General features: G+C 57.4%; 1 protein-coding gene across 11 annotated transcripts in view; it reads left to right on the forward strand.

The window, feature by feature from the left end:
• The window catches only part of TRPM2 (transient receptor potential cation channel subfamily M member 2), a 137,763-nt gene that overhangs the window by 83,508 nt on the left and 35,811 nt on the right, over positions 1-18,444 (forward strand). For 2 of the 11 annotated variants that reach the window (XM_024352442.3, XM_063803522.1), the window contains exons 26-29: positions 657-814; positions 1,647-1,723; positions 1,996-2,097; positions 9,824-9,910. In XM_024352442.3, the coding sequence (XP_024208210.1) occupies positions 657-814; positions 1,647-1,723; positions 1,996-2,097; positions 9,824-9,910 (424 nt within the window). Of the gene's footprint in view, positions 1-638; positions 815-1,646; positions 1,724-1,995; positions 2,098-9,823; positions 9,911-18,444 lie in introns of those variants that run through there. The other 9 variants (XR_010154458.1, XM_024352446.3, XR_010154459.1 and 6 more) reach the window with 8 other exon arrangements.

An 18,444-nucleotide genomic window follows, 5' to 3' on the forward strand; every position in this document is an offset into this window, starting at 1 on the left:
AGGCAGCTGGGGGTGGGGGGCTCTGTCCAGGAGGAAGGCACTGGCTGCAGCCTGTTCCAGGCAGGGCCAGCGCCCTCAGGAACTCAGCCCACCCACCGACGCTGGTGCCGAGGCCCCGCCCAATCCCTGACCTGACCTGGTTCCTGGACGTCCACGGGGAGGCCTGGCCTGCTGTGCCATGAGCTCCCCACATACCGCACTGCAGAGTGGGGGTGCGAGGCGGGCGGCTGCAGACTGTGTCTGAACCTGGTCACGTGGGCTGAGTGACCAGAAGCAAAGTCTGTTTTCCTAAATTCGCAGCCGGCTATGAAATGCACATCAGTAGCCTTCCTCGGGCCGCTGAGTTTCGCCGGCCCTCAAGGAGCATATTTGCCCTCGTAACCGCACTGCGAGTTCAGCTTATTGCCGAGGGCCCTGACTGCCACTGCACAAAGAGGCAGGTGCCGGCGGGGATGCTGCCTGAGCTCCCGTGGCTGTCCTCCCTGGGGGCCCTGCCCACTTCAGAGCTGGTGTTCGACCTGCATGGCCATTTGGGCTTGGGGAGGTGGAGGAGCCCAGATGTTTTGGCGGAAGGACCACAGAGGAAGTCCTTGTCCTGCGGGCGGGCACCTGAGCCCGGGCTCCGCCTTGCGTCACAGCTTCCTGACTGTCCCCAGCCTCCCAGAAGGCCGTGGAGGAGCCGGATGCTGAGCCGGGAGGCAGGAAGAAGACGGAGGAGCCGGGTGACAGCTACCACGTGAATGCCCGGCACCTCCTCTACCCCAACTGCCCTGTCACACGCTTCCCCGTGCCCAACGAGAAGGTGCCCTGGGAGGTGAGTGCCTGCCCAAGCCCAACCAGGCGGAGTGGCCGGGCCCCTGGGGAGGGGAGGGCGGCCCTGTCCCCATCCATCTGGTATGAATCCTGGCTCCCAGCCACTGCAGCCACAGGGGGACCTGTGCGTCTGGCAGCCCCTGTTTGACATTTGAGGAAACCGAGGCACAGAGAAGTCAAGTCACAGGGGCCTCACAGCTGGAGGTGGTGGAGGGGCCTGAGGGGGGCACACTGATCCCCACAGAGCTCGAGGCTTAGGCTCCTCCCATGACCATCCCGGGGCCCAGGCCCCCGGCCCCATTCCCCCAGGTCATGCCCTGGTCCTAGACCCCACCCACCCCGGTGAATGGCTCTGGCCCCTTTCCAGGTGCCAGGCATGGAAGAGAGACAGAGACACAGAGACAGAGAGATGGCTAATGGCCCCTGGGAGACCCCCGCCCTCCTGGTGCAGGGCTTCTCTCTGGCCTATCCAGAACATTCCAGGCTGCTGCTTCCGCTGCCTCCCCTCGGTCTCTACCACATAGAATCCTCCTTGCCTCTAGGGTCCAGCTTAGCCCCCTGCCCCACTCTGGGAAGACCCCCAAGGCCCCCAAGTCACGGCCACCTGCCCTTCAGCTGGCCCCAGGGTGGGGGTCCCTGATCCCAGCCCCCGGCCCTGCCCAGCCCCCAGCTCTGCCTGGCACCCGGCTCTGCCCAGCTTGGAGCTTCTGCCCTGCATGTTGGGATGTTGGGGTCGGGTTCAGACCCAGCTGAGCAGCCCTTTCACCCTGGTGCCTGGCCCAGCTTTGCAGTGGGGGTAAAAATCTGAGGGAAAACTCCCTGTTTTGCGACAGACGGAGTTCCTGATCTATGACCCACCCTTTTACACGGCAGAGAGGAAGGACGCGGCCGCCATGGACCCCGTGGGAGAGTGAGTATGAGCCGCTGTCCGTGCTCTCAGCTGGCCCCAAACCCAGGGCCTCCTAGGGGCTCCCTTGAGAATCCCAGTCAGAGCCCAGCCCGGGGAGGTCCAGGTGAGCAGGAGGGGCCCGTGGGGGCCTGAAGGGGCCCAGCTCCTACTGTTGTGTACACCCAGCCTGCAGCTACTCGGCTGGGCCCTTGGTGGGGGGTGAACCCTCTGCCTGTCTGCTCTGTCCCACCTGCAACACGGGGACACAGACACGCCTTCTCCTCTGCTCCCAGCACCCTGGAGCCGCTGTTCACGATCCAGTACAACGTGGTGGATGGCCTGAGGGACCGCCGGAGCTTCCACGGGCCGTACACAGTGCAGGCCGGGTTGCCCCTGTGAGTGTGCCCCCTGCGGGCCCCACCCCGTCAGCCTTTGGGGTTTGCCTGGGGGGCAGGTTTCCTCTCTGGGCAAAGGAAGCATTTTTCTCATAAAACAAAACCAAAAAAAGCACGTGAGCCACCAAAAGGAAGAAAACATCAACTCACTGCATCTCCGTAGCACCCAGGACTGGGCTTGGGGGCGTGGGACTTGCCCCCTGGCCTCGGGCAGGCCCTGCCCCATGGTCCCTGCCGTAATCTGGGGACGTGGATTTGTCTGTGTACGTGGGGACGGCTGTGCTGGGAGAGGACGATGCCTCAGAGGATGGGCAGGGGCTGTGCGGCAGGGAGGGGACACGGAGATGGGCACTGGCAGGCTCACCTGGCCGGGAAGGTGGCCTCGCCTGGCATCCTGTTCCCCACAGGATTGGCGCTGCACCCATCACACAGGTGAGGAAACCCAAAATAAAGGTGTCAAGTGCCCCGTGAGCGCCTACAAGTGCCCTGGAAGGAAGGAGCCTGGGGGTCTTGGACCCTGCCATGAGGAGGAGGTGGAGGAGGGGCCACCAGAACCTGGGACTGGGGGGTTGCCGGGATGTGGGGCATGAACCATGGAGCAGAGGAACCAAAGGGTCTGAAGGACGGGGGGACTGCGTGGCAGGCCTTTGCAGAATGCTCTGGAACAGGGTGTGGGCTCCTCTGCCTGGAGCCAGAGGTCGAGTAAGGAGGTGGTAGGAGGCGATGGGGCCTGAGAGCAGAGGTCCTGGCCAGGTGGCTGCAGCTGCAGGCGGCCCGCTCTGGTGTTGGGGGTATGTGGCACGGGCAAGGGTGGGTGTTTAGGGAGGTGCATCTGGTGGCTGTGGGAAGCTGACGAGGAGAGCAGCAGGTGCCTGGCATGGGCAACAAGGCATGAGCACCTGCTCTCACGGGTGGCTGCCACACAGGCAGGTGTGTCAGGACTTGGCAGGACGTGGTGGCCATGCGGGCTTTAGTAGTGCAGAAGACACTTTCTATATGCACCATGCTTCTGTTGTGGACTTACGAATCATATTTTCATTATATTTCCTTAGGTGTGTTCTCTTTCTATGAAATTATAAAGACACACCTTCCTATATTCATTTGATACATTTTAAAATTAGTTTTTTTCACTGAGACTTTAATACAGCTGAAGGCTGATTGTATAAGATGTGAGGAGGGGCCTGATTTATTTTGTGAATTCACAGAGAAAGTGAGCTGCCTGACTTCACTTCCTGCTAAGATCTGGCCCCTCCCCTGAGGTGTGGCTCCTCCCTGAGGTGTGGCTCCTCCCCTTAGGTGTGGCTTCTCCCTGAGGTGTGGCTCCTCCCCTTAGGTGTGGCTCCTCCCCTTAGGTCTGGCCCCTCCCCTGATGTGTGGCTCCTCCCTGAGGTGTGGCTCCTCCCCTGAGGTGTGGCTCCTCCCTGAGGTGTGGCTCCTCCCTGAGGTGTGACTCCTCCCCTTAGGTGTGGCTCCTCCCTGAGGTGTGACTCCTCCCCTTAGGTGTGGCTCCTCCCCTTAGGTCTGGCCCCTCCCCTGAGGTGTGGCTCCTCCCTGAGGTGTGGCTCCTCCCCTGAGGTGTGGCTCCTCCCTGAGGTGTGGCTCCTCCCCTGAGGTGTGGCTCCTCCCTGAGGTGTGGCTCCTTCCCTGAGGTCTGGCTCCTCCCTGAGGTGTGGCTCCTCCCCTTACGTCTGGCTCCTCCCCTGAGTTGTGGCTCCTCTTTCAAAGCTCTGTGTGCCTCTGTCCCAGTCATCTCATAGCAGATCATGCCACTATTTGCCACAGCATTGCAGTAATCCTGACTCTGGGATAGCATGTCTTTAAACCTGCCTTTTCTAGTCTTGAGCCTTTAGCTTTTTTGTGAGTTTAAAAGCCAGTTTTTCTAGCTCCATGACAAATCCATTGATAAGAATTGTATTAAATTTATAGAAAAATTTGAGACAATGGACACTTTTATGATAATGAGTCTTCTATGACTGTATTTGTCAACATTTATTTATGTCTTCTCTTTGTCCTTCCCTAAAGTTGTATAATTTTGTTCATAAAGATCTTACATTTTTAAATAATATTTATTCCTCAGGTATTTGATAACTTTTGTTATTTGGGGTAATTATAACATTTTTTTCTTTTTCTTTTCTTTTCTTTTTTTTTTTGAGATGGAATTTCACTTTTGTTGCCCAGGCTGGAGTGCAATGGGGTGATCTTGGCTCACTACAACCTCTGCCTCCTGGGTTCAAGCAATTCTCCTGCCTCAGCCTCCTGAGTAGTTGGAATTACAGGCATCCACCACCATGCCCAGCTAATTTTGTATTTTTAGTAGAGATGGGGTTTCACCATGTTGGCCAGGCTGGTCTTGAATTCCTGACCTCAGGTGATCCACTCGGCTCAGCCTCCCAGGGTGCTGGGATTACAGACATGAGCCACCATGCCTGGTGTATAAAATTTTTTTATATTTTCAATTTTTAAAAAAATATATAGGGACATTATTAATTTTGTTTGCTGACTTTGTATCTAACAACTTTATTAAACCTTCTCGTTAATTATATAAATGTGTTTGTAGATTTTCTATGTAAATAATATATATTCTGCAAATAACAATATTGTCTTTCTCCTTACAGTAATCATGCCTCATTCCTTTTTCTTGCCTTATTGTGCTGGGTAAATTCTTCAGTGTAATTTAGAATATTGGTAATATTAACAGGCTTCCTTGTTTCTGACTTAATGGAAATGCTATCAACGTTTCACCATTAAGTATGGTATTTACTGAAGAAATTTATAAATACCTTTTATCGGATTAGGAATGTTTCTATCTAGTCCCAATTTGTCAGGAGCTGAATGCTACTAAATGGTTTTTCTGCCATCGATTGAGTTAGTTATAAGATGCTTCCCCTTTAGCCAATTAGTGTGTGAATTATTTTTATAGCTCCTTTAGTGTTGAGCCATCCTTGCATTCCTGGAATAAACTCTTCTGTTATATTTAACGTACTGCTGGAGTTAATTTACTAACATTTTACTTAAGATTTTAAAAAATCTGTGTTCAAAAGTGAAATTTGCCTATAATTTATATTTCTTGTACTGTCTTACTTTGGTTTTGGTATGAGGTTATACCAGTCTCAATGAATGAGCTGGTCAGCTTTCCTTCTTTTCTCTTCTTTACAAAGAAGAGAATGTTTGTATGAGGTGGAGATAATTATTTGTTTCTTAAAGTCTGATAATACTTAGCTATATAACTGTTAGCTCTAACATATTTTGAGCAAGTGGATTTCTGACTACTTTATCTTCCATAATGATTTTTCGAATCTTATTTCCTGTTTCTTCTTGGGTCCTTTTTAGTAATTGTAAATTTTCTGGAAAATGATAATTTCATCTAACTTTTGAAATGTATTGTGTCACAGATGTCCATAATATTCTTTTATGATTTAAAAAATCTCTAATATAAATATATAGTAATTTCTCTTTTGAGCATTGATATTTATTATGTATTTCTCTTCTTTTTTTTTTTTTGATTATTCTTGCCAGTGGCTTAATTTTATAATCTTTTCAAAAAACTAACTTTTGGATTTGTTGATTATCTTAATTTTTCGATCTCATCCATTTTTGCTTTTATTGTTATCTTTCCTTCCTTTCTACTTCTTATGGATTTGCTCTTGATTTGTGTGTTAGAGCTCATTTTTATTCAACTTTCCTGGTTTTCTAATAAGGGTACCTAAGACTGTAAATTCTCTCTAAGACCTGGTAGGCTGTATCCCTTAAATTTTGATGTGTAGGGATTTTATTTTTTACTTTATGAATTTCATTATAATCTTCATTTTACACTTTTGTTTTGCTCTTTTTTTTTTCTTTTTGTGGAGAATGAGGTCTTGCTCTATTGCCCAGGCAGATCTTAAGCTCCTGGGCTCAAGCTATCCTCCTGCCTCTGCCTCCTCAAGTGCTGGGATTACAGATGTGAGCCACCATGCCCAGCATAATCTTCATTTGATTGTTTAGTGATGTACTTTTAGCTTTTTTTATCTTGAGATGGAGTCTTGCTCTGTACCCCAGGATGGAGTGCAGTGGTGCGATCTTGGCTCACTGCAACCTCCACCTACTGGGTCCCAGTTCAAGCAATTCTCCTACCTCAGCCTCCCAAGTCACTGGAATTACAGGCACGCACCACCATGCCAGCTAATTCCTTTTGTATTTTTAGTAGAGATGGGGTTTCACCATGATGGTCAGCCTGGTCTTGAACTCCTGACCTCGTGATCCGCCCGCCTTGGCCTCCCAATGTGCTAGGATTACGGGCGTGAGCCACTATGCCTGGTCATGTACTTATAGTTTTTAAGCCGTTCTTTGTTATCACTTTCTAGTTTTATTGCATTTTTGTTGGAGTGGGATTGGCAACACGCTGATTCTTGAAATTGAAATGTCCTCCGTGGCCCGTCTCTACCCTGGGTTGTTGCAGCTGCTTGGCTGTAACCCTAAACTAACACCTAACCCTAACCTTAACCCTAACCCTAATCCTAACCCCTAACCTTAACCCTAACCCTCTTGGCCCATTCACAACAGCAGCCTGTGTGAGCTTGTCTGACTCAAGTCACTCACACACTCAGATGCCCTTTCTGGTATAGGAGTGACTGTCCCCATGTCTGTCTGGGGCCAGCCCCCTCACTGTATTAGTTTTCTATGGCTGTTGTAACTAAGTACCACAAACTGGGGGGCTTAACAGAAATGGATTATCTCACAGTTCTTAGGGCCAGGAGTCTGAAATCAAGGACCACACTCCCTCTGAGGGCTTGAGGGGATACCTCTTCCTTCCTCTCCAGCTCCTGGTGTTCCTGGCAGCCCTTCGTGTTCCTTGGCTTGTGATCTCTGCCTCCCTAGCCACATGGCCTCTCCCTGCATGTGTCTGTGTCTCTTCTGTTCTTAGGATTATAAATCGTACTGGGTTTAGGGCCAACCCTATTCCAGTGTAGCTTCATCTTAACTAATTACACCTGCAGACACTATTTCTGAACAAGGCCAGATTCTGAGGTTCTGGGAAGGATATACATTTGTGGGCATTGTTCACCCCAGTGCATCTTTGTGCTAGACCCATCTCCCATTGCCTTTCAAGGACCTCATCCCGGGAATGTCCTGCTCCTCCTGCACCCGGGTCCTCCTGCCCTCTTGCATTGCTCCTGCCAACATAAACTAAATAAGCCCCTGCCCGCAAGTCCCTTCCTCTTTCGAATCCACTCCACTTGGGCTTGGCTTGCCCCCTCTTTCTGAGATGGATTGAGGTCAGGTCAGCAAAGATTCTGCCTTGTTCAACCCATAGGCCAGCTCTCCACCCCTCAACCCACCTGCATTTCTGGAGCTGAGTGGATGAGTGAATGAACATGTGATTGCTGCAGCCAGACTGTCGCTGTTTTTGCGCTTTGGGGTTGTGTGCATAGGTTTATGGACGGGCCTATGCCTTGATGTCGTGATGGAACTACCGGGCACGTGGCAGGGAGATGAGGGGTTGAGAACCATATGGACGAGATCATGACCGGGGGATCAGAGATCAGGGCACAGTGAGAGCAGCTGAAGACTCAGGTGTGGGGTGGGGGCTGCGGTGAGAGGAGGGCAGCATGGTGGTCTGAAGCCCCTGCTGCCCGGCCCGCTCAGGCTGACTGAGAAGCAAGGGTGCAGAGTGTTTGTTTCCCTCCTGGCAGAAGCGAGCGTGCATGTGGTAGGAGCTGGCAGGCCCCTGACCTCCCTCCTGGCTCTGCCACTGGCCGACTAGGGATGGGGACAGTGAGATGACAGCAGGGCCCTGGGGCCCAGAGCTTCCTGTGGGGGTGGACTCATGCCAGGCAGAGCGTGTGGCCTCCTCTGTGAGCTTCTTGACCAATGCACTGCACTCAGCATGAACAGCAGTTACAGTGAGACGAGGCAGCCTTGCTCCCAGCAGCACGACCTCTGCCTTCCTCTCCTTCTGGAGCTCAGTGCAGCTCTGCCCAGTGCCGAATTTGTCTGTGGCCTTGGTTCTGGGTTCTGCCCGCTCAGTGGCGTGAGTGCAGGAAGGAGAATGGTGGCTGGCAAGGGCGGGGTGGACGGGAGTGAGAGACGGGCTTGGGGTTGAGGGGAGGCAGCAGTGGCCCTTGCAGGAACCCTGACTGAGCCCCGGCCTTCGAGCTGAGGTCCCCAAGCCTTGCTGCATGTGTTGCCAGCTCTGTAGCTGGGTGGGGCCGGGGCTTTGGTTTCTGAGCAGCTTCTGGGGAGGCTGCCTGGGCCCCACCGTGCAAGGCCCCCCCCCGGCCACAGAGGAGACCGCAGAGTGAGCTGGGAGGGCTGTCTGAGAGGCCTGGCCAGGTGGGCCCTACACACTGGGCATGTTCTGGTGTGGACTCTGATCGCTGTGGGCTCAGGCAGGTCTGCGCAGAGGTGTGACGAGAGCTGGGACCCCTGACAGCTGGGCAGGAACAGGGTGGCTGCTGAGGGGTAACAGAGAGGAGGGGCTGGGTGGAGGCAGGGAGGCCAGCTGGAGGCTGCCACGCCAGGCAGGGTCAGGGACGGTAGCGCAGGCCTGGCTGGTGGCCGCCGGTGCTAGAGGTGGTCAGCTGTCCTGGGGCAGCAACAGTCAGCTGTCCTGGGGCAGCCACGCACGGCCGCGCAGACTCAGGAGGATGGAGTCTAGGCTGTGTGGAGAGGAGGCCATGAGGGGTGGGTCAGAGGCTGCAGCTCTGATGGGGTCTGGAGGTCAGAGTGGAATGGTGGAGGAACGATACCACTGTCCCCACTGTGGCATGGATGGTGGTGGGGACTGTGGTGGGGACGCTGGCAGGGATGGTGATGGAGACTGTGGCGAGGACTGTGGCAGGGACGCTGGCAGGGATGGTGACGGGGACTGTGGCAGGGACAGTGGCGGGGACGCTGGCAGGGATGGTGACGGAGACTGTGGCGAGGACTGTGGCAGGGACGCTGGCAGGGATGGTGACGGGGACTGTGGCAGGGACAGTGGCGGGGACACTGGTGTTGGGAACGCTGGTGGCGGGGATGGTGGCGGGGACGGTGGCAGGGACGCTGTCGGGGACTATGGCGGGGATGCTGCTGGGGACCTTCTGTAGACGTGGATGCCGCCCCCACCGCACAATAGCGGCGGTGCATTTCTTCCTTCTGTTTTAGTGGCACATTCACAGGAAATCGCCCGTTTCTAGAACTTGCTGTTTCATATAGGACCTGGTGGTGTCAGGGAGACCAGCCTGGCCCCATGGGAAGCGTCTGTGGCTCCTGCTGCCCGTGGTTAGCACACTCTGCTGGGGGTCTGTGTGGCCTATCATCTGTGGCCACACGGACGCAGGGCCTCTGGGTGTCTGGCCTGGTTCCCACGCTGCCCCTCGGAAGGCTGCCAGGATGGAGGCCATGCTCTCGCGTGCTGGGGCCTTTGGATGCAAAGTGCTGCCCGAGCAGTCGGCCAGTTCCACGCTCCGTGGGGAGAAGGTGGCCACTTTAGCCCCTCGCTGGCCTGCAGTGGCTGGACTTCTGCTCCCAGGGAGACCCTTCCCCCACCAGGTGACCCCAAGTTAACCCAGAGCCTTGGTCTCACTCCTGGGGTCCCAAAGGGATCCTACTCCCTAGGCCAGAGCAGGTCTCTAAAGAAGCCTGCATGCTGTCCCGCTGTGCGCCGGCTCCTGACGCCCGCTGTCCCCTCTCAGTCGCCCTCCCTGCCCTGTCCTGCTCCCCCATTTGGTGGACGATGGACTGAGTCAACCCCTCTGCATCCCAGGAACCCCATGGGCCGCACAGGACTGCGTGGGCGTGGGAGCCTCAGCTGCTTCGGACCCAACCACACGCTGTACCCCATGGTCACGCGGTGAGTTCATGTGTGCCGGGCACCAGCACCTCAGCAAGGCGGTCACCCCACCTTCACAAGGGGCGGCTGCCATTGCCCAGTGCTCAGGGGCCGGGAGGGCGGCTTTGGTGCTTGGCACTTGGTGCCTATTGGGGGGATGCGGGGGGCGTCTATGGATAAACGTGAATACGCCCGAAACGGGGCAGGAATATCCATGCTGCCCATCCTGGAGGAAGATCCCAGGACCCGTCCCCTCTCCCGGGGCTGCCTTCACTTTCCTACCGGTCCCTGCCCATTAGAGGGCACCCTCCACCGGGACACAGCCCCACACTCACCCCTAAGTCGCACTCCTCCACTCCCATCCACGGGGACACAGCCCCACACTGACCCCTCAGACTCACTCTCCACACCTATCCACGGGGACACAGTCCCACACTCACCCCTCAGACCCACTCTCCACACCCATCCACGGGGACACAGCCCCACACTAACCCCTCAGACCCACTCTCCACACCCATCCACTGGGACACAGCCCCACACTCACCCCTGAGTCTCACTCCTCCACTCCCATCAACGGGGACACAGCCCCACACTCACCCCACAGACACCCTCCACACCCATCCACGGGGACACAGTCCCACACTCACCCCTCAGACTCACTCTCCACACTTATCCACGGGGAAACAGCCCCACACTCACCCCTCAGACTCACTCTCCACTCCTATCCACAGGGACACAGCCCCACACTCACCCCTCAGACCCACTGTCCACACCCACACACAGGGACACAGCCCCACACACACACCTCAGACTCACTCTCCACACACACACACAGGGACACAGCCCCACACTCTCTCCTCAGACGCACTCTCCACTGTTATCCACGGGGACACAGTCCCACACTCACCTCTCAGACTCACTCGCTACTCCCATCCACAGGGACACAGCCCCACACTCACCCCTCAGACTCACTCCTCCACACCAATCCACAGGGACACAGCCCCACACTCACCACTCAGACTCACTCTCCACACCTATCCACGGGGACACAGCCCCACACTCACCCCTCAGACTCACTCTCCACACCCATCCACGGGGACACAGCCCCACACTCACCCCTCAGATTCAATCTCCATACCTATCCACGGGAACACAGCCCCACACTCACCTCTCAGACTCACTCCCTACTCCCATCCACAGGCACACAGCCCCACACTCACCCCTCAGACTCACTCCTCCACACCCATCCACAGGGACACAGCCCCACACTCACCCCTCAGACACACTCTCCACACCTATCCACGGGGACACAGCCCCACACTCACCCCTCAGACTCACTCTCCATACCCATCCACGGGGACACAGCCCCACACTCACCCCTAAGACTCACTCCTCCACACCCATCCACAGGGACACAGCCCCACACTCACCCCTCAGACCCACTCTCCACACCCATCCACAGGGACACAGCCCCACACTCACCCCTCGGACTCACTCCGCCACACCCATCCACAGGGACACAGCCTCACACTCACCCCTCAGACTCACTCTCCACACCCATCCACGGGGACACAGTCCCACACTCACCCCCTCAGACTCACTCTCCACTCCTATCCACGGGGACACAGCTCCACATTCACCCCTCAGACTCACTCTCCACTCCTGTCCACGGGGACACAGCCCCACACTCACCCCCTCAGATTAACTCTCCACACCTATCCACAGGGACACAGCCCCACACACTCTCCTCAGACTCACTCTCCACACCCATCCACAGGGACACACACTCACCCCTCAGACCCACTCTCCACACCCATCCACAGGGACACAGCTCCACACTCACCCCTCAGACCCACTCTCCACACCCATCCACATGGACACAGCCCCACACTCACCCCTCAGACCCACTCTCCACACACATCCACAGGGACACAGCCCCACACTCACGGCTCAGACTCACTTTCCACTCCTATCCACGGGGACACAGTCCCACACTCACCCCTCAGACTCACTCTCCACTCCTATCAACGGGGACACAGCCCAACACTCACCCCTCAGACTCACACTCCACTCCTATCCACGGGGACACAGTCCCACACTCACCCACTCAGACTCACTCTCCACACCTATCCACAGGGACACAGCCCCACACTCACCCCTGAGACTCACTCTCCACTCCTATACACGGGGACACAGCCCCACACTCACCCCTCAGACCCACTCTCCACACCCATCCACGGAGACACAGCCCCACACTCACCCCTCAGACCCACTGTCCACACCCATCCACAGGGACACAGCCCCACACTCACCCCTCAGACCCACTCTCCACACCCACCAACAGGGACACAGCCCCACACTCACCCCTCAGACTCACTCCTCCACACCCATCCACAGGGACACAGCCCCACACTCACCCCTCAGATTCACTCTGCACACCGATCCACGGGGACACAGTCCCACACTCACCCCCTCAGACTCACTCTCCACAGCTATCCACGGGGACACAGCCCCACACTCACCCCTCAGACTCACTCTCCACTCCTATCCGTGGGGACACAGCCCCACACTCACCCATCAGACTCACTCTCCACACCGATCACCAGGGACACACACTCACCCCTCAGACTCACTCTCCACACCCATCCACAGGGACACAGCCCCACACTCACCCCTCAGATCCACTCTCCACACCCATCCACGGGGACACAGCCCCACACTCACCCCTCAGACACTCTCCACACCCATCAACAGGGACACACACTCACCCCTCAGAATCACTCTCCACTCCTATCCACGGGGACACAGCCCCACACTCACCCCCCAGACTCACTCTCCACTCCTATCCATGGGGACACAGCCCCACACTCACCCACTCTCCACACCCATCCACGGGGACACAGTCGCACACTCACCCCCTCAGACTCACTCTCCACACCTATCCACAGGGAAACAGCCCCACACTCACCCCTCGGACCCACTCTCTACACCCATCCACAGGAACACAGCCCCACACTCACTCCTCAGACCCACTCTCCACACCCATCCACAGGGACACAGCCCCACAGTCACCCCACAGACCCACTCTCCACACCCATCCACAGGGACACAGCCCCACACTCACCCCTCAGACTCACTCCTCCACACCCATCCACAGGGACACAGCCCCACACTCACCCCTCAGACTCACGCCTCCACACCCATCCACAGGGACACAGCCCCACACTCACCCCTCAGACTCAGTCTCCACTCCTATCCACGGGGACACAGCCCCACACTCACCCCTCAGAATCACTCTCCACTCCTATCCACGGGGACACAGCCTCACACTCACCCCTCACACTCACTCTCCACTCCTGTCCACGGGGACACAGCCCCACACTCACCCCTCAGACCCACTCTACACACCCATCCACGGGGACACAGCCCCACACTCACCCCTCAGACCCACTGTCCACACCCATCCACAGGGACACAGCCCCACACTCACCCCTCAGACCCACTCTCCACACCCACCAACAGGGACACAGCCCCACACACACCCCTCAGACTCACTCCACCACACCCATCCACAGGGACACAGCCCCACACTCACCCCTCAGACTCGCTCTCCAAACGTATCCACAGGGACACAGCCCCACACGGACCCCGCAGGCTCACTCTCCACACCCATCCACGGGGACACAGCCCCACACTCACCCCTCAGACTCACTCTCCACACCCATCCACGGGGACACAGTCCCACACTCACCCCCTCAGACTCACGCTCCACACCTATCCACGGGGACACAGCCCCACACTCACCCCTCAGACTCACTCTCCACTCCTATCCATGGGGACACAGCCCCACACTCACCCCTCAGACTCACTCTCCACACCCATCCCCAGGGACACACACTCACCCCTGAGACTCACTCTCCACACCCATCCACAGGGACACAGCCCCACACTCACCCCTCAGATCCACTCTCCACACCCATCCACGGGGACACAGCCCCACACTCACCCCTCAGACTCACTCTTCACACCCATCCACAGGGACACACACTCACCCCTCAGAATCACTCTCCACTCCTATCCACGGGGACACAGCCCCACACTCACCCCTCAGACTCACTCTCCACTCCTATCCACGGGGACCCAGCCCCACACTCACCCCTCATACCCACTCTCCACACCCATCCATAGGGACACAGCCCCACACTCACCCACTCTCCACACCCATCCACGGGGAAACAGTCCGACACTCACCCCCTCAGACTCACTCTCCACACCTATCCACAGGGACACACACTCACCCCTCAGACTCACTCTCCACACCCATCCACAGGGACACAGCCCCACACTCACCCCTCAGACTCACTCTCCACACCCATCCACATGGACACAGCCCCACACGCACCCCTCAGACTCACTCTCCACACCCATCCACAGGGACACAACCCCACGCTCACCCCTCAGACCCACTCTCCACACCCATCCACAGGGACACAGCCCCACACTCACCCCTCAGACCCACTCTCCACACCCATCCACAGGGACACAGCCCCACACTCACCCCTCAGACTCACTCTTCCACACCCATCCACAGGGACACAGCCCCACACTCACCCCTCAGACTCACTCTCCACTCCTATCCACGGGGACACAGTCCCACACTCACCCCTCAGACTCACTCTCCACTCCTATCCACGGGGACACAGTCCCACACTCACCACCTCAGTCTCACTCTCCACACCTATCCACAGGGACTCAGCCCCACACTCACCCCTCAGACTCACTCTCCACACCCATCCACAGGGACACGCACTCACCCCTCAGACTCACTCTCCACACCCATCCACAGGGACACACACTCACCCCTCAGACCCACTCTCCACACCCATCCACAGGGACACAGTCCCACACGCACCCCTCAGACTCACTCTCCACACCCATCCACAGGGATACAGCCCCACACTCACCCCTCAGACTCACTCTCCACACCCATCCACGGGGACACAGCCCCACACTCACCCCTCAGACCCACTCTCCACACCCATCCACAGGGACACAGCCCCACACTCACCCCTGAGACTCACTGTGCACTCCTATCCACGGGGACACAGCCCCACACTCACCCCCTGAACCTCACTCTCCACACCTATCCACAGGGACACAGCCCCACACTCACCCCTCAGAACCACTCTCCACACCCATCCAGAGTGACAGAGCCCCAAGCTCACCCCTCAGACCCACTCTCCACACCCATCCACAGGGACACTGCCCCACACTCACCCCTCAGACTCACTCTCCACTCCTATCCACGAGGACACTGCCCCACACTCACCCCTCAGACTCACTCTCCACACCCATCCACAGGGACCCACACTCACCCCTCAGACTCACTCTCCACACCCATCCACAGGGACACAGCCCCACACTCCCCCCTCAGACTCACTCTGCACTCCTATCCTCGGGGACACAGCCCCACACTCACTCCTCAGACTCACTCTCCACACCCATCCACAGGGACACACACTCACCCCTCAGACTCACTCTCCACACCCATCCACAGGGACACAGCCCGACACTCACCCCTCAGATCCACTCTCCACACCCATCCACGGGGACACAGCCCCACACTCACCCCTCAGACTCACTCTCCACACTCATCCACAGGGATGCACACTCACCCCTCAGACTCACTCTCCACTCCTATCCACGGGGACACAGCCCCACACTCACCCCTCAGACCCACTCTCCGCACCCATCGACAGGGAAACAGCCCCACACTCATCCATCAGACCCACTCTCCACACCTATCGACGGGAACACAGCCCCACACTCACCCCTCAGGCTCACTCTCCACTCCTATCCATGGGAACACAGCCCCACACTCACCCCTCTGACTCACTCTCCACACCCATCCACAAGGACACACACTCACCCCTCAGACTCACTCTCCACACCCATCCACAGGGACACAGCCCCATACTCACCCCTGAGATCCAGTCTCCACACCCATCCACGGGGACACAGCCCCACACTCACCCCTCAGACTCACTCTCCACACCCATCCACAGGGACACACACTCACCCCTCAGAATCACTCCACTCCTACCCACGGGGACACAGCCACACACTCACCCCTCAGACCCACTCTCGAAACCCATCCACAGGGACACAGCCCCACACTCACCCCTCAGACCCACTCTCCACACCCATCCACGGGGACACAGCCCCAAACTCACCCACTCTCCACACCCATCCACGGGGACACAGTCCCACACTCACCCCCTCAGACTCACTCTCCACCCCTATCCACAGGGACACCGACCCACACTCACCCATCAGACTCACTCTCCACACCCATCCACAGGGACACAGCCCCACACTCACCCCTCAGACCCACTCTCCACACCTATCCACAGGGACACAGCCCCACACTCACCCCTCAGACCCACTCTCCACACCCATCCACAGGGACACAGCTCCACATTCACCCCTCAGACTCACTCCTCCACAACCATCCACAGGGACACAGCCCCACACTCACCCCTCAGACTCACTCTCCACTCCTATCCACGGGGACACAGTCCCACACTCACCCCTCAGACTCACTCTCCACTCCTATCCACGGGGACACAGCCCCACACTCACCCCTCAGACTCACTCTCCACTCCTATCCACGGGGACACAGTCCCACACTCATCCGCTCAGACTCACTCTCCACACCTATCCACAGGGACAGAGCCCCACACTCACCCCTCAGACCCACTCTCCACACCCATCCACAGGGACACAGCCCCACACTCACCCACTCTCCACACCCATCCACGGGGACACAGTCCCACACTCACCCCCTCAGACTCACTCTCCACACCTATGCACAGGGACACAGCTCCACACTCACCCCTCAGACCCACTCTCCACACCCATCCACAGGGACACAGCCCCACACTCACCCCTCAGACCCACTCTCCACACCCATCCACAGGGACACAGCCCCACAGTCACCCCTCAGACCCACTCTCCACACCCATCCACGGGGACACAGCCCCACACTCACCCCTCAGACTCACCCTCCACACCCATCCACAGGGACACACACTCACCCCTCTGACTCACTCTCCACACACATCCACAGGGACACACACTCACCCGTCAGAATCACTCTCCACTCCTCTCCACGGGGACACAGCCCCACACTCACCCCTCAGACCCACTCTCCGCACCCATCGACAGGGAAACAGCCCCACACTCACCCATCAGACCCACTCTCCACACCCATCCACAGGGACACAGTCCCACACTCAACCACTCTCCACACCCATCCACGGGGACACAGTCCCACACTCACCCCCTCAGACTCACTCTCCACACCTATCCACGGGAACACAGCCCCACACTCACCCCTCAGGCTCACTCTCCACTCCTATCCATGGGAACACAGCCCCACACTCACCCCTCTGACTCACTCTCCACACCCATCCACAAGGACACACACTCACCCCTCAGACTCACTCTCCACACCCATCCACAGGGACACAGCCCCACACTCACCCCTGAGATCCAGTCTCCACACCCATCCACCGGGACACAGCCCCACACTCACCCCTCAGACTCACTCTCCACACCCATCCACAGGGACACACACTCACCCCTCAGAATCACTCCACTCCTACCCACGGGGACACAGCCACACACTCACCCCTCAGACCCACTCTCGAAACCCATCCACAGGGACACAGCCCCACACTCACCCCTCAGACCCACTCTCCACACCCATCCACGGGGACACAGCCCCACACTCACCCACTCTCCACACCCATCCACGGGGACACAGTCCCACACTCACCCCCTCAGACTCACTCTCCACCCCTATCCACAGGGACACCGACCCACACTCACCCATCAGACTCACTCTCCACACCCATCCACAGGGACACAGCCCCACACTCACCCCTCAGACCCACTCTCCACACCTATCCACAGGGACACAGCCCCACACTCACCCCTCAGACCCACTCTCCACACCCATCCACAGGGACACAGCTCCACATTCACCCCTCAGACTCACTCCTCCACAACCATCCACAGGGACACAGCCCCACACTCACCCCTCAGACTCACTCTCCACTCCTATCCACGGGGACACAGTCCCACACTCACCCCTCAGACTCACTCTCCACTCCTATCCACGGGGACACAGCCCCACACTCACCCCTCAGACTCACTCTCCACTCCTATCCACAGGGACACAGTCCCACACTCATCCGCTCAGACTCACTCTCCACACCTATCCACAGGGACACAACCCCACACTCACCCCTCAGACTCACTCTCCACACCCATCCACAGGGACACACACTCACCCCTCAGACTCACTCTCCACACCCATCCACAGGGAGACAGCCCCACACTCACCCCTCAGACTCACTCTCCACACCTATCCACATGGACACAGCCCCACACGCACCCCTCAGACCCACTCTCCACACCCATCCACAGGGACAGAGCCCTACACTCACCCCTCAGACCCACTCTCCACACCCATCCACAGGGACACAGCC

This window comes from Pan troglodytes, chromosome 22, assembly GCF_028858775.2.
Source record: "Pan troglodytes isolate AG18354 chromosome 22, NHGRI_mPanTro3-v2.0_pri, whole genome shotgun sequence".
In the NCBI taxonomy this organism is placed as follows: domain Eukaryota; kingdom Metazoa; phylum Chordata; class Mammalia; order Primates; family Hominidae; genus Pan; species Pan troglodytes.